A 14,444-nucleotide genomic window follows, 5' to 3' on the forward strand; every position below is an offset into this window, starting at 1 on the left:
CTCATTTTTAATAAGGTTTCCCTTTTAATCTTTATACTTAATTTTTTCAACCCAGGAACACTTCTCTTCAGTTATATTTTTAAATCATTCGTGCATTCTAACACATTGGTTCCTTCCTTGGGAATGTGTACATACTTGCAGACTGGGTCTCTATTCTCTGTCCACCACGTCTATCACCTTCTCTCTCATTTTTATCTCCTCTCTCTGCATTTTTGGGAGGGCTTCCGAAGTTTTGCACATCATGAACTCAATGTTCTGCAGAATAAATTGTCCTTCATTTTAACATTGCAATTACATTTCAAATTTCCCTGCAATTCTTCCTCCCATACCACTGGGTTTTCAAATAGCCATCTTTCTGTCCTTATAACTTACTGCTCCTACTCCAAAGTGATTATATCTTCTTGCATCTAATGAAGATTTTCTAACATGTTCCCCTGGTTTCCACTGGCAATCATTTTCAAAGATTAGTTCTTCCTCTGAGCTTTCAGGATAGTGTTTCCTTTCCCTTACTCTGCAGAACTTGTTCAAAGGCTCTTATTAAGGACTGGTTTACTAAAATCTGGTATTTGCCAACAGAAAGGGTGTGTAAATTACCCTCGGTCCTATTCTCCATTCCTGGGGCGATGGGTAACATGTTCTCACATCTACAACTGGCCAAGAGGATGTAGAGAGCCCCTAAACTAATTCCCAGTGCCGCTGGTAGGCTGTTATCTCATATAGCTATGCTGGACTGAGACAGGCTCTTCTAACCCTCACCACCTGATTCTGACTCCATTCCAGGAGTCTATATTAAATGAAGGTATATAAAACACTACCATTTCCAGAATGCTCTACTCTGAGTGCTCTTTCCTTCTCTGCCCATGCCAACTGTAAACTTCATTCTTGGAGACTCTATTTCCTAGGCCTCAATATGCTGTGACTGCCTCCTACGCCCAAACACAGATACACCCACAGAAAACACTAAGATCTGCTGTCCAAGTTTCTGGGAGTTACAGCCTCCAAACAGAAACTCACTGGGAAGTAAAGGACGGAACAACACTCTGGCTCACACTGCAGCTGCCCACTTTCCTGAATGAAACGGACCCCGCATTTCGGCCCCACGGGCTGATGACCACTGCAGGGCCTCGCTGTCCCCCGTCAGGGAGGGCTCAGCACTGCTGACGCAGGCTTCCCACTGCACTCTCCAGCGCAGTTCTAGCAGCCTTGTAGTTTGGGGAAACCTTGGCAATAGGTCGACTGTAAATCCTAGTTTCTGGTGATGTGCATTTGTAATGTTTTATGCCTTCATAAGTATTTTAGTGGGAAGTGGAGGCTGCTTATCAGATAGATGCTTTGTAAAAAACGCGGTTAAAGTGATGGGAAGGAGGTTGTGACTGCAAAGAATTACAGAATCTCAGTGTGGCCCGGGCCCTTAGAGGTCACTCAGTTCAACCTCTCCAACTCGACAATAACTCAGGAAGTACTCACTATGCGCATGCTTCAATGCCTCCAGGCATCTAGAACTCATTACCTGATGAAACAATTCACTTCATTTTTGTGGAGTTCTGTATATAACATTTTTAGAATGTTATATTTTATACTGAGGCAGCACTTAGCTCTCTATACTCTCTATGAGTCTTAGTTCCTTCCTCTGGAGCCACACAAAATCATCCTAACATTTCTTTCAAGAGACAGATCCTCAAATACAATAGTATCAAACCCACCTACCAAGCTGTCCTTTTCAGCTATTCTGAAGGATGTACTAGCAAAGTTGGATGAAATCTGAATAAGCACACTATGCGAGCTATTCAATACTCTCGAATGCACTGGTACCATTTGAAACAATGGCACAGATACTCTTGGTCAGCATCCCTATTTGCAGAACAGAAAACAGAACTTCAAACTACCACAGGTACTCTTTTCCACAGCTCCAGTAACTCCTGATTAATGACCTCCACTTGCAAAGGAGGCTACTTACCTTAACCATGAAATAATGAATGCTATTGATCCGACAAGCTACTGCTATAGAGTGTTATTGATCACCCAATCTTTGGTTAAAATGGTCCTCATTTAGCAATTTCACTGTCACAAACACCTGGAGCAAAGCACACTCATAATTAAAGAGTTTGGGGGAGTTAAAGTGAGAGCTGATGGACAGAGATCTCAGCTTTCTCCCATTTATTCTTGCTTCTGAGCTATTGTTTGTGTCAGAAGGGATATTGATTTTCTATAAAAATAAGAAAACAAGAGGCACCAAGGGGCCGCAGAAGGTCAGCTCGGGCTGTAGAAGGAGGGGGAAGGTTTAGCACTCTATCTCTGTCACTTGCCTTCCAAGAGAAGGGAATATTTTCTTTCCTGTAAGGTCGGCCTCTAATACATCACCTTAGGAAAGGCTCCTGGCTGCAACTTCAGGCCATCACCAAACAAATTCACTTAGGAAAGAAGAGAAGCTAAACTATATTCAAAGGGAACAAATGAATGATATGTTAGTGAAGAATTGAGCAAAATTAGCCTATAAACCACCTCATTAATAGCTGTTATATGGGCAATTTGAATCAAGATCAGCAAAAAGTAATTTTACAAAACAGTTGTTCCATTTTAGAATGGAACACACAAGCACTGAAAAATACTAAAATAGTAACTGATCTTTTTGCAGGCATAAGAAAACTATTACATCATAACTACTTTTAGTTCCTTAGAACGCTTGAGGGACTGGTTGGTGTAGAACTGAAGGAAGAACAGAAAGAAAAGGAAAAAGAATTACTGGTTAAACTTAAAACTAATCCGCGTTCAGTTAGCAGAGTAAATTGAAGGAAATTAGAAATAAAGCTCTGACTGAGACATACATTTTCGAACCTAAAACACCTAATACATGCTTTTAAAAGCATTCTATCTAGCCATTGACTAGGCTAAGCTAAGCTTAATGATCAGTTTCATCCTAATAATTTCATAAGTTGGATCATATACAAGTATACTCTGACAACTCTCAATACCATGGATAAAGATCTACACTTTGATCTTTATGTGAATAAACTGGCACATCCAAGCAGATTTATGAGAGTAACCAAGAGGATACTTGAAAGTATGTCTTTTAATGCCGAAAAAAAGTAGGAAAATTTTGACAGAATCAACAACTCACCAAGACAGTATAATATCCAAATCATAAACTATTCTCTACTTATACACAGTCTAATACTACTCCTGTGTGTAAGGTGTGCTTAATATTTGAGGGCAGATTTTTAGTTCCACTTCACTGTTAAGAGTCTAAACATAATACGCAGTTAAAGAACAAAGAATCACCCCTATTTCCCCATACAGTAGATTCAGGGGGGAAATATATAAAGCACGTGTTTGTAACTACAGATGAATCAGCGTAAGTCAAGGAGAATTTAAGACTCCTAAATAATTAGATGCTGAAGAAAAATTTTTCTCATTCTATTTCTGCTATTAGCCCACCAACTCCCTCATAACTACAAGGACTTTGGCACCCACATTTCTGAGAGAAAACTAAAGTCAGGAACCAGAAGAGAAAGCCCAAGTGGGGAAACAAGGTCTCCTCGACTTGAAAAGAGTACGAATTTCCTAATTATTGCTGCCTACTTCAATTTATGCAGGCTCTCAGATCCCTACAAAGTATAGTATCACAACCTGTCTACAGTGTGCAGTAAGTAGATATGTCTCTGGTAAGAAGGAACTGGAAAGATTGAAGTGCCTCACTGCTAGATTATAGGCTCTGCATCTGGAACCATATTTGGGCTGTTATCTTAGAGTAGACAGAGTTAACAGTCTCTCATACACACAACTCTGTCATAGTTCAACAAGAAACTCTAGGGAAGAAATACATGCAAGCAACCATCCCAAAAAGCTATTTTTAAAATAGCTATTCTCAACTGGAAGAAGATGAGTATTTGCTACGTATGCTCAATATTGAAACAAACTAACACCTCAGTTGAGAGCTTCAATACCGTAAAAGGCTGAAGTTGACTAAGCACTTATTATTTCATTCAAAATGGCACGATGAGGGGAAAAAACACAGTGCCACGCAAATGCTAACTAATATTAGCAATAATCGAATACAATGGTTCTCCACTGGGACTACTCAACCCACTTACGGGGCACACACGGAGGCATTTCATTTGATACTGCAAGGGGGGGGTGGGAACGACGTAGATGCCAATATCCCAAACTATACATATAAATTGGGTAAGCAGGCCTTAGAATATATTAGAGGAAAATTAGGAAAGCCAAATTATAAGCCTACCTACTCGGGCAAACTGGCAAATACCGTATAAAGTCAGTAAGAAAAAATTTTAAAGGTAGATTAAAAACTACGCATGAAGGGTACAGGCATACAGACCTCAACAGCTTTTCCTGTTACTGATACAGCCTCACCTCACAGTTCCCAAGATTTACGTCTTTGTTTTTCAGACAAACTTCAGAAGAAGCAAAGTCCTAAGGAAGGGCATACATTCTAAGACTGTAAAAGTTAAGACAAGACAGAAAAAGAGCCGTAGAAAAGGCAAAGTCAAAGGGCAGGGAAAATGGCGGCTAAGTGTTAGCCTTGGAATCAGCTTTAATTCCCTGTGTTGGCCCTGGGTGACCTTGGGCAAAGTATCTGACCACCCTTAACTTCCATTTCCTCCTCCATAAAATACAAACAGTGCTACCTACCATACAGGAGGGTCACGAACATGACGAATATGTGTTACGCACAAGAGTACAGTGCCTGGCACACAGTTAGTGCCACGTAAATGCTAACTAATATTAACAACAGAATACAATGGTGCCCCACTGGGACTCAATCCACCTACCGGGCACACATGGAGGCTTTCATTTGACACTGCAAGGGGGGTGGGAACAACGAAGATGCCAAATATCCCGCAAGGCATGGGACAGTCCCTCACCACAAAGAACTGTCCCATCCAAAACACCAACAGCAGGGGCCGGCCCAGTGGCTCAGGCGGTTAGAGCTCCATGCTCCTAACTCCGAAGGCTGCCGGTTCGATTCCCACATGGGCCAGTGGGCTCTCAACCACAAGGTTGCCAGTTCAATTCCTTGAGTCCCACAAGGGATGGTGGGCAGCGCCCCCTGCAACTAAGATTGAACACGGCACCTTGAGCTGAGCTGCCGCTGAGCTCCCGGATGGCTCAGTTGGTTGGAGTGCGTCCTCTCAACCACAAGGTTGCCGGTTCGACTCCCACAAGGGATGATGGGCTGTGCCCCCTGCAACTAGCAACGGCAACTGGACCTGGAGCTGAGCTGCGCCCTCCACAACTAAGACTGAAAGGACAACAACTTGAAGCTGAACGGCACCCTCCACAACTAAGACTGAAAGGACAACAACTTGACTTGGAAAAAAGTCCTGGAAGTACACACTGTTCCCCAATAAAGTCCTTCCCCTTCCCCAATAAAATCTTAAAAAAAAAAACAAAACAAAACACCAACAGCAGCCCCACTGAGAAACAGATATCACACAATAATAATAATAATAATAATAAAGCATCACACTGGGGAGTTTCAATGTTCTGAGGACTATCTCTCTGATATGTAAAAAATAAAAACTACACTGACATTTTAAACATGCACCCGTTAGAGACAAATTTTTCTGGCTCGATGACATTTGGCATAAGACTATTGGGACTCAATACTGTCACAATCAACGCCTACCATGTATTCAAACAACTTGAATGTCAGCCATAAAAAACAAACTCAATACAGTCAAACTGTAAGTAGCAGAGAACAGAATAATAAACCAGAAGTATCTGAAACCCCCATGATTTTTAATGAGTAAAAGCAGTTTCCTAGGAACATTTAAAAATCCCAGGTACCTGGCACCAGCATGTATACATATACATACACACACACACACACACACACACACACCAGCCTCTGCTGAGACCCTGGTTCTAAAGAACAATACCTATGTATGAACCACATGACATAAATAACAGCAAACTGTTTTTAAAATAAAATTCTGGTTGTGCATTTGAGGTACACATTTTAAACAATTTTTAATGTGTGTCTATGCCATTATAGCCCTCTACAGAATCATGAATGTTCTTTAAAAAGCTAAAGACAAATACTGGCTGACCGGTTAAAGGAGGGCTGTGCAGTCAATACCACAGTGGCAGGTTTGAAAGCAAGGTGAACTCATCAAGACTGTGGATTTGTACTCTGGGTAAATTAACCAGGCAAATCTTTGACTTAGTGAAGGGAGATCTCACCATTCTGACATGTTCTCATCAGAGCCCTGTTTTTGTTCATCTGCTTCACACGCCATCCTTTCTTTCCTTCCTGTTTTGCTGAGGAAAGTCCTATTTTCTGCTGATTCACACAATCCGTGGCCAGATGAGGTCCAGGGAGTGTTCTCCTTCCAGCGTGACAGACGCTGCTTCTTCGCAGACTTGAACCGACACCCTCTCTCATAGCTCCAATCGGACACCTTGAGCTTCTGCTGAAGGCTGGCAGCCACCTCTGATGTCACTCGCTTCACCTTCCGCCGGCGCCTGAGTGGTCGACAAGGAGCATTTTCCGTAAAGGAGTCGGACTCATGCCAAGAATGTTGCTTACTCTTAACAACGGCGTTGAGAGCTGGGTGCCGTTTGGCTACCATTGTGTCATCGGAGTCACTAAAATTGGTGACCGGGGCCACTTCTCGACAGTCCTTAATGGCCTCCTCCAGACTGGACTCAGAGGCCTCACTGTAGCAGCAGGTGTGCTCTGCCAGGTGAGTGAAGTCTGACCGGCGCTTCCGGCCTCTCCGTTTGCGAAGCTGGCGCCTCTGCTGCCGAGGGCTCAAGGCCATATCCTCCCAGAGCTCACCCAGCTTCTTCTGTTCAGACGTCTGCTCCAAGGCTGACGTGAGGTCGTGTACCAGCTCATCCATGAGGCCACATCTGCCAACAGGAAGTTCAAAAAGAGAAAAAGAGAGCCTGAACAGGACCTGTTGTTTTAGAGCAATTTTTTAAAATAGATCACGGCACTGCGGAGCCCGCCCAAACTATAGAAAATAAACTCACATTTTATCTGGCTACACTTAGAATCTGTTCCTACCATCCATGCTCATTTTGGCCACTGAAAATAGGTGTTTGGCCCTTGTTCAACTCCTGAAGTCAACATGTTTTTAAGCACAAAAAAAACAAAAATTCAGCAAATGACAACTGGGATATCAGCAAAACAAAGCAAACTCGGGGAAATAAATCTTTCCCCTTTTTCCCTAATTAAACTTGTCACTAAATTACATGACGATGAGATCCAGAAAGACTAGAGAAAGTCTCATCAGACAGAAGCAGAAAAACACACAACTTCAAAACCATGGATGAAGGACTGTTTTATGGCCGGGGGTTACTAGTAAGAATGCTGGGGAAGGGAACAGAAAGACAACCTAATGACACACTTTAAGGAAGGCTGCTTGCAGTTTTAGTGATCCAAGAATTTGTACTGACCCAGGTTTGTACTCTGACTGGAAAAAAGATACTAAGTTTACACCTATTCTGGTCCCAACTACCACCTGGAAGATACCAGGTAAAATCCTTATAGAGTACCGCATATATTTCTTAATAATTAGCAATTTTTAAACTCTTTTCCCCATCCCTCGGAAAATAAGTGATCAGCCTGATTATGTGCTTTAGTGCTAGACAATCACACATAAACAGGATATAACTGAGATTGAAATTACAGGGATGTGTGGAGTCCCTAAGATTTCTAGCTAACTGCTTTCCAAAATTTCCTACTTTTCTATTCATTCTTGTCAGGGTCACTTCAGAGGCAAACATTCCAAGGGATGAAAGTATATGAGCAATTTTCAAAATGCCCTTTTATAGGGAAATGTCTAATATAATTTGTACAACACCTAATTAAATACATATTAAATTAGCACTTTTCCCTAGCCCTTGTTAAGCCCCAAGTATTTCTAGACCATAATTAGAACTTAAAACTGCATGGCGCCACTCTCAGACCATATTTCCGTTCACGCAGTTTACATTTTGCGAAAAACTTTCTAAAAGCTATTTTCATGCTGTCCCTATGCCAACGAACTCAAAGGCAGGAAAAAAGCTGGCTTGGCTTATCTCCCACAATGGTGGGAGCAATGGGGACAGCTAGTTCCAAAACTACCAACCAAACAAAACTCAAAGTGTCAAAAGCCACACATAAAATGACCACTTCCCTTTAAGCAATAAGTAGTTTAAAACGCCATGATTGGGGTTTGGGAGACAACTGTCCTAAGACCAAAGTAGATAAACAAGTGGGAACAGCATGTCTAAATCGACTTCCCTCATAAAGAACTGCTTTAAAAACTCAGGCAGAACTGTACAAACTTCAACGTGTAACTAAGTTACCAAACAACTGGGAGTCGAATGCCCGTGCAGAATCTTTTCCTGCCTCTAAGACTGCAAGTGACAGAAGAACCCTGCAGGTCCCACACCACTAGTGTCGGATGCACAGTCCAAGAGGACCCCCGGGCACAGGCAAGCACTCATGGAGAGGAAAGGCTGTCTGAGTCGCGCCAAGGAAGGGGAAATTGGTAGAAATGAGACGCAGGCGTAGGGTCGGAGCGGGAGACCGGGCTGGGGTCGGAGGAGGAAGGAAAGGCCGGAGTCAACTTCTCATTCGTGATCACCAGGGGCGGGGCGGGGGGTCGGGTCAGCTCTTCTAGGATAGAAACTGCGAAAAAGCAAGTCCTGGCGACGAAGCTCTCTCCGTGCAAGGGTTGCAACCTGGCCACAGACGTGAGAAAAAGGCGCGTTTCGAAGGACTCACCAACGCCGCGGCCCGCCCCCGAGGACTAGGGCGACCATGGCTCTGGACACCAAGCCCTCACGTTGTCCTCGGCCCAAAAAGAGCCATAAAGAGAAAAGAAGAGGTGACTGTCGCCCCGGAAACGGCCCGACTCTCATCCCCTGGGACGGAGGAGATGGGCCCTGAAAAACAAGGCCCCACCATCCTCGCCCCTCCCGCCGGCCGCCGAGGTCCCAGGAAGCCCCTGGCCACTCAGCCGCGACCAGGAGCGCGAAGCCCCACTGGCGCCGGCCCCTTGGCCCCTGACCCTCTCAACCCACATTTCCTCCTCACCAGCTGCCGCAGGTACCTCCACCGGCCTCCGCTTTTTTGGCCGAGTCTCCCCGCCGGGGTTCCCCCTCTGACCTCATTTCCGGTATAGGCCGGAGGGGTGGGGCAGTGCGGAGTGGGAGGAGCTTCCTGCGCGAGACAGCCCGCCCCGGTCCAGCGCTTCCGGTCCGCGGCCCGGCCAACTTCCGCCCTATGGAGGGCGGGACCTTGGGGAAACCCGGAGACCAGACAATGCGCTAGAAGCGATTGCGGTTGTGGCCCCGGCAAGGCAGGGGGTGAGGAGCCCGTCCGGGGAAGAACCCCCCCCCCATTGCTGGCTTCATCTTCTTTGGGGAGGGGCATCAGGAAAGTGGGCGCTAGGGAGGGGCGTAGGCCTCGCCCTTGTTTGCTGAGCTACTTTTATAAAGGGTGTGACATGGAGGGGTTATGGATCCGCATTTTAACCATCAGAGTTGGTATAACCTTTGGCGGGGTAGCTTTACTCAATGGGTTACTCAGAGTATTAAAAATACACATGCCTTGATCAACAAAACAGTGCTGTTGGTTTATAACTCCAAGTATAAGTGAACTACCCATGAGTTCATACTGCTGTAAGTTAATGATACGAATACTGATATGAATACATTAATAAAGGAGAAGAAGAGCTAACTCTGTAAAGCAGAAGAATTCCAAGTAACTTATGTAGATACCCCACCCTGACGCTTAACTCCCAACTTCGTAAATGTGGGCTGCGCATAGTGACTTCCTTTCACCGAGTACAGTAAGAGGGGGGATATGAGTAACTTTATAGTAGAGAAACGAGACACATACTACCTCTGCCAAGTGATCAAGGTTAACATCAACAGTGATAAATCATGTTGGCAGTGTGTGGACCAGATATGATGAGAGTGGTCTTTTATCTCTTGGCTTTCCAAACCCCGTAACCCCAGTCTAATCATAAGAAGAGAATCAGGCAGACCTCAATGGAGGGACGTTCTACAGAATGCCTGACCAGTATTCCTCAAAATTGTCAAGGTCATCAAAGACAAGGAAGGTCTGTCACAGCTAAAAGGAGCCTACGGCAACATGACAACTAAATGTAAAGGTGTATCCTAAATGGGATACTGGAACAGCAAAAAGGACATTAGAGAAAGAGAGAGAGAGAAGGAAGGAGGGAAAGAAAGAAGGAAGGAAATATGGATAAAGTATGAACTTTAGTTACTAATCATATCTCAATATTGGTTCCTTAATTGTGACAAATGTGCTATATTAACGTGAGATGTTAATGGAGAAACTAGGTGTGGATGGGGACACGAGATGTTAATGGAGAAACTATATAGGAACTGTTTGAAGTGTCTTTGTAATTTTCTGTAAACCTAAAACAATTCTAAAATTAAAAGCTTTTTTTTTTAATGCACATGCCTTTTGACCCAGAAATTCAGCCTCTAGGAATATTATTCTAAGGAAAAATTGGAAATGGGCACAAAAATGTTAAATACGGGTAAATCCATCTTTGCAACATTGTGGAGGGAGAGGTGAGAAATAAAGCCAGAAATAAATAAATACTAGAATAAAGCCAGAAATCTTGCAACAGTGATTAGTCATCTAAATTATGGTACAGCTATGGGATAGAATACCTTGTGGCCTTTTAAAAATTGATGTGGGAGAATATTTAAGGACATAAAGTGTCATCAATTTCTGATTGTGTACATTTCTGCATGACTGTTATACTTCAATAAAACTGTTACTCTAAAAGTGTAGAGTATGACTCTATTCATGTATAAAGGAAATTAAATCTATATTTGCATAGGAATATGACCAGAATGATACACTAAAAATCATCTAAAATATTTCCATTATAAACAACTACCTGTTGTTTTTATGGATTTTCAGAATTTTCTATAGAGGAAACCTACTGCATAAAGAATTAAGAGAGGAGACATAGATGATTGAGGTTTTGAGCCAGAGTGAATATGAGATTGGTCAGTGCCATTTGCACAGCTAGAGAAGAAGAGAAATAGGTTTGCTGGGAAGATGATTAATTCCACTCTGGACATGCTGATTTTGTGACTCCCACAGGACAGAAAGATGGAAATGTTCAGAAGGTGTCCACAGCCATCAGCCTGCTTTTCTGCTTAAGTGATGTTCTCCACTAATCATATCAGCTCCCGTGGTGTCAGTTGCTCCCATCAGCACTGAAAGCACCCACATTTCTTTAAATCCAACTTGTATTTTCAGCTTTCTGCAAGATATCTCCACTTACTTACTCCACCAGCATCTCCAATTTAAGATGTCAAAACAAAGTTTAGTTTCTTCCATAGTCCCTATCCAATATGCCCCTTTTCCACTGTCCCCTGTTTGGAAATCGTCACCCCCATCATGAAGTTACCCACTTGAGAAGCTTCAAAACCATTTGTAGTTCCTGCTTCTTCCTTATACCTCTTCATCTAATACACATCTTCGTGGATTCTACTTGTAGAGTATTCTTGCATCCACCCTCTCTCTTTTGCTTTCTCTCTGCCATTGGCCTCGTCTGGGTAGGCAGCCACTCTTCTGGATGGTGCAGCTAGGCCAAGACTATTTAAGCTTCAACTTGTTGGGGGGCATGGGGAAATGTAATAGAAGGGCAGCTCATGCTGACTTCGTAGAGGGGCCAGAAAAGGAAATTAGGATTTATGGAGCACCCATGCGCCAGGAACTGCCCCAGAAATGCACAGAAGATTAAGTTAGATGGTAAAATAATACCATCATGTCGTTTAACGATGGTGATACATTCTAGGAAATGCATCGTTAGGCAATTTCATCATTGTGCAAATATTAATATCATAGCGTGTACTTACACAAACTTAGATGGTCTAGCCTACTACTCACCTAGACTATATGGTATATAGCCTATTGCTCCTAGGTTATAAACCTGTACAGTATGTTACTGTACTGAATACTGTAGGCAATTATAACACAATGGTATCTGTGTATCTACACATACCTAAATATAGAAAAGATACAGTAAAAATACAGGATAAAAGATTTTTTAAATGGTCCACCTGTATAGGGCACTTACCATGAATGAAGCTTACAGGACTGGAAGTTGCTGTGGGTGAGTCAGTAAGTGAGTGCTGAGTGAATGTGAAGGCCTAGAACATAACTGTATATTGCTGTAGACTTTATAAACTGTCCCACAGCCCTCCCCTGCTTCCTTCTGACAGGGTCAGAAATAGAACATCAAAGCTGTCAGTGCTGCTCCATGAACGGGTGTGGGCTGGATTAATTAGAAATATCAAGGAGAAACTGGCTGGGTCAGGCATACATCACCATAACAGTGACTGTCAGGAGGGAGTGAAAGGTGGCCTGAGGATCAGGAGGAATAAGAAATCAAGATGGAGAGATCGAGGAACATAGGAAATTATCATGGCAATGTGATTTGGGCTATTGCATGTTGGAGCAGTGGTCAGATTAAGGAACTTTGCGGTATTCTTTTTTTTTTTTTTTTAAGGTGTTTAACGTGGAGAAGATGAAGAACTGAGGACTCAATATTTTGACTTTGGAAATTTGTTTTTGGTTCCATTGACCCCATCTGGCACAAAGGGCTCTCTCTGGCATTGAACTGATGGAAGAAATAAAACTTATCTGTGCTTTACATCATTACAACCTGAAAATATTTAAAAAGTACAGGCACAGGCTGGCTCCACACCACCACAGAAAGCTTTTACTAAACTGACAGTTTGCCAGGAACTGCCCCTGAAATGCATAGATTAGTACCAGTTCCTGTGGACATGTGTTTTTGTCCAGCATCTTAGGTCCTCAACAAAGAACTTACAGCAATGTATCTGAAGACCATCAGGCTACATCTTGGAGGGCTGTAGTGCCCTCTGAATATACAGTGCTGGGGGGACAGGTTTCTCTGTGCTGAAACAGATCAGTGGCTGACTGACTGGGGTATAATCTGTGCACTCAAAATTGAGGTGCCGTGAGTCAGAGGGATCTATTGCCAAGCTCCACAGATCTGATCCCATTAGGGAAAAAAAAATCCTCCTGAATCACGTTACCATTTCCTACAGAAAATTCAACTTTGTTATAGTCGTATGGGTCCACATATATGCAGTGCGTGGTTGACGGAAACTTTGTTATACATGACTGTAGTAGTTAACATCTAGTGAGCACTCAGGAGGTGCCAGACACCATCCTAAACAGCCATGTGGGTTAACTCAATAATCCTCACAGAAATCCTATGAAGTACTCTTATCTCCATTTTACAGATGAGAAAACTAAGGCAGAGCGGTTAAGTAGCTTGCTCAAGGCTGCACAACTGGTAAGTATGTAACCAGGCAGAATGACTCGAAGAGCCATGCACTTAACCACTACATTATAATGACTCTAATATGAATGTGAGTGCTTACCACATTGAATGCACGTAACAATACCTACACACATGTAGGATATATGTTAATTGTTAGACATATGTGAATTATACAAAAAGATTTGTACCTCCATTATTTAACGACAAAATCTTTCAATTAATCCTCAAAATTACACTTTAATGTAAGTGCTATTGTCCTGACTTATAAAGATGAGGAAACTGAAGCTCAGAGAGGTTAAACAGGGTCGCGTAGCTGGTGTGAAATAACTGTGACGGAACTAGGCATCTGACTCTACAGGATACTCTTCTTTTTCTTGTACTCTCTCCTCTGCTTTGGGGAGGTATTTGGCAGGTATTGCCTGCACTGACATTCAGTCAGTCAGTCAGGATATACTTAGGGAGTGTCTACCATGTCCTAAATATATGAAGGTGTATCCACGAACATCATATACAAAAGTCCCTGCCCTCAGGATTCTTCCATTCCAGGGAAGGAAGACAAACAATTAGTGGATCATTGTATGAACAGTCAGGTGGTGGAAATGCTTTGAAGAATAACAAAGCAGGATAGGGGGAAAGGAAATGCTGGCTGTGGGGACTTGCTGCTATTTGTGATGTCTCTGATAAGGGCTCATGTGAGCAAGTACCTCAAAGAAAGGAGGAAATGTGCCATCCAACCATCTCTGGGATGAACATTCCAGGCAAAGAGAACAAGTCAGGGGAGGGGCCATGAGGTGGTGTGTTAGTTTCCTAGGTAGGACTATTGTGACAAAGCAGCAAAAACCGGGTGGATTTAAACAGCAGAAATTTACTCTCATAGTTCTGGAGGCCAGACATCCAAAAATCAAAGTGTCGGCAGGGTCGTGCTCCCTCCAAATGCTATAGAGAAGGATCCTGTTCTCCTCCTAGCTTCTAGTGGTTCTCGGCATTCCTTGGTATCACTCCAATCTCTGTCTCCATCTTCACATGGCAGTCTTCCCTCTGTGTGTGGGGCCTAATCCAGTAATCTTCAACTTAACCTGATAACATCTGCAAAGACTGTATTTCCAAATAAGTTAACAT

At 43.1% G+C, this 14,444-nt stretch overlaps 1 protein-coding gene across 2 annotated transcripts in view; it reads right to left on the bottom strand.

The window, feature by feature from the left end:
- The window catches only part of GPATCH2L (G-patch domain containing 2 like), a 56,407-nt gene extending 47,038 nt beyond the window's left edge, over positions 1 to 9,369 (bottom strand). Inside the window, exons 1-2 of one of the 2 annotated variants that reach the window (XM_033107664.1) lie at positions 9,053 to 9,369; positions 6,205 to 6,876 (exon numbers count right to left, since the gene is read on the bottom strand). In XM_033107664.1, the coding sequence (XP_032963555.1) occupies positions 6,205 to 6,866 (662 nt within the window). In that variant the 5' untranslated portion in view covers positions 6,867 to 6,876; positions 9,053 to 9,369. The remainder of the gene's footprint in view (positions 1 to 6,204; positions 6,877 to 9,052) is intronic. The other variant, XM_033107665.1, reaches the window with a different exon arrangement.
- Positions 9,370 to 14,444: the final 5,075 nt, after the last annotated feature.

Source organism: Rhinolophus ferrumequinum, chromosome 6, assembly GCF_004115265.2.
Source record: "Rhinolophus ferrumequinum isolate MPI-CBG mRhiFer1 chromosome 6, mRhiFer1_v1.p, whole genome shotgun sequence".
Lineage (NCBI taxonomy): Eukaryota > Metazoa > Chordata > Mammalia > Chiroptera > Rhinolophidae > Rhinolophus > Rhinolophus ferrumequinum.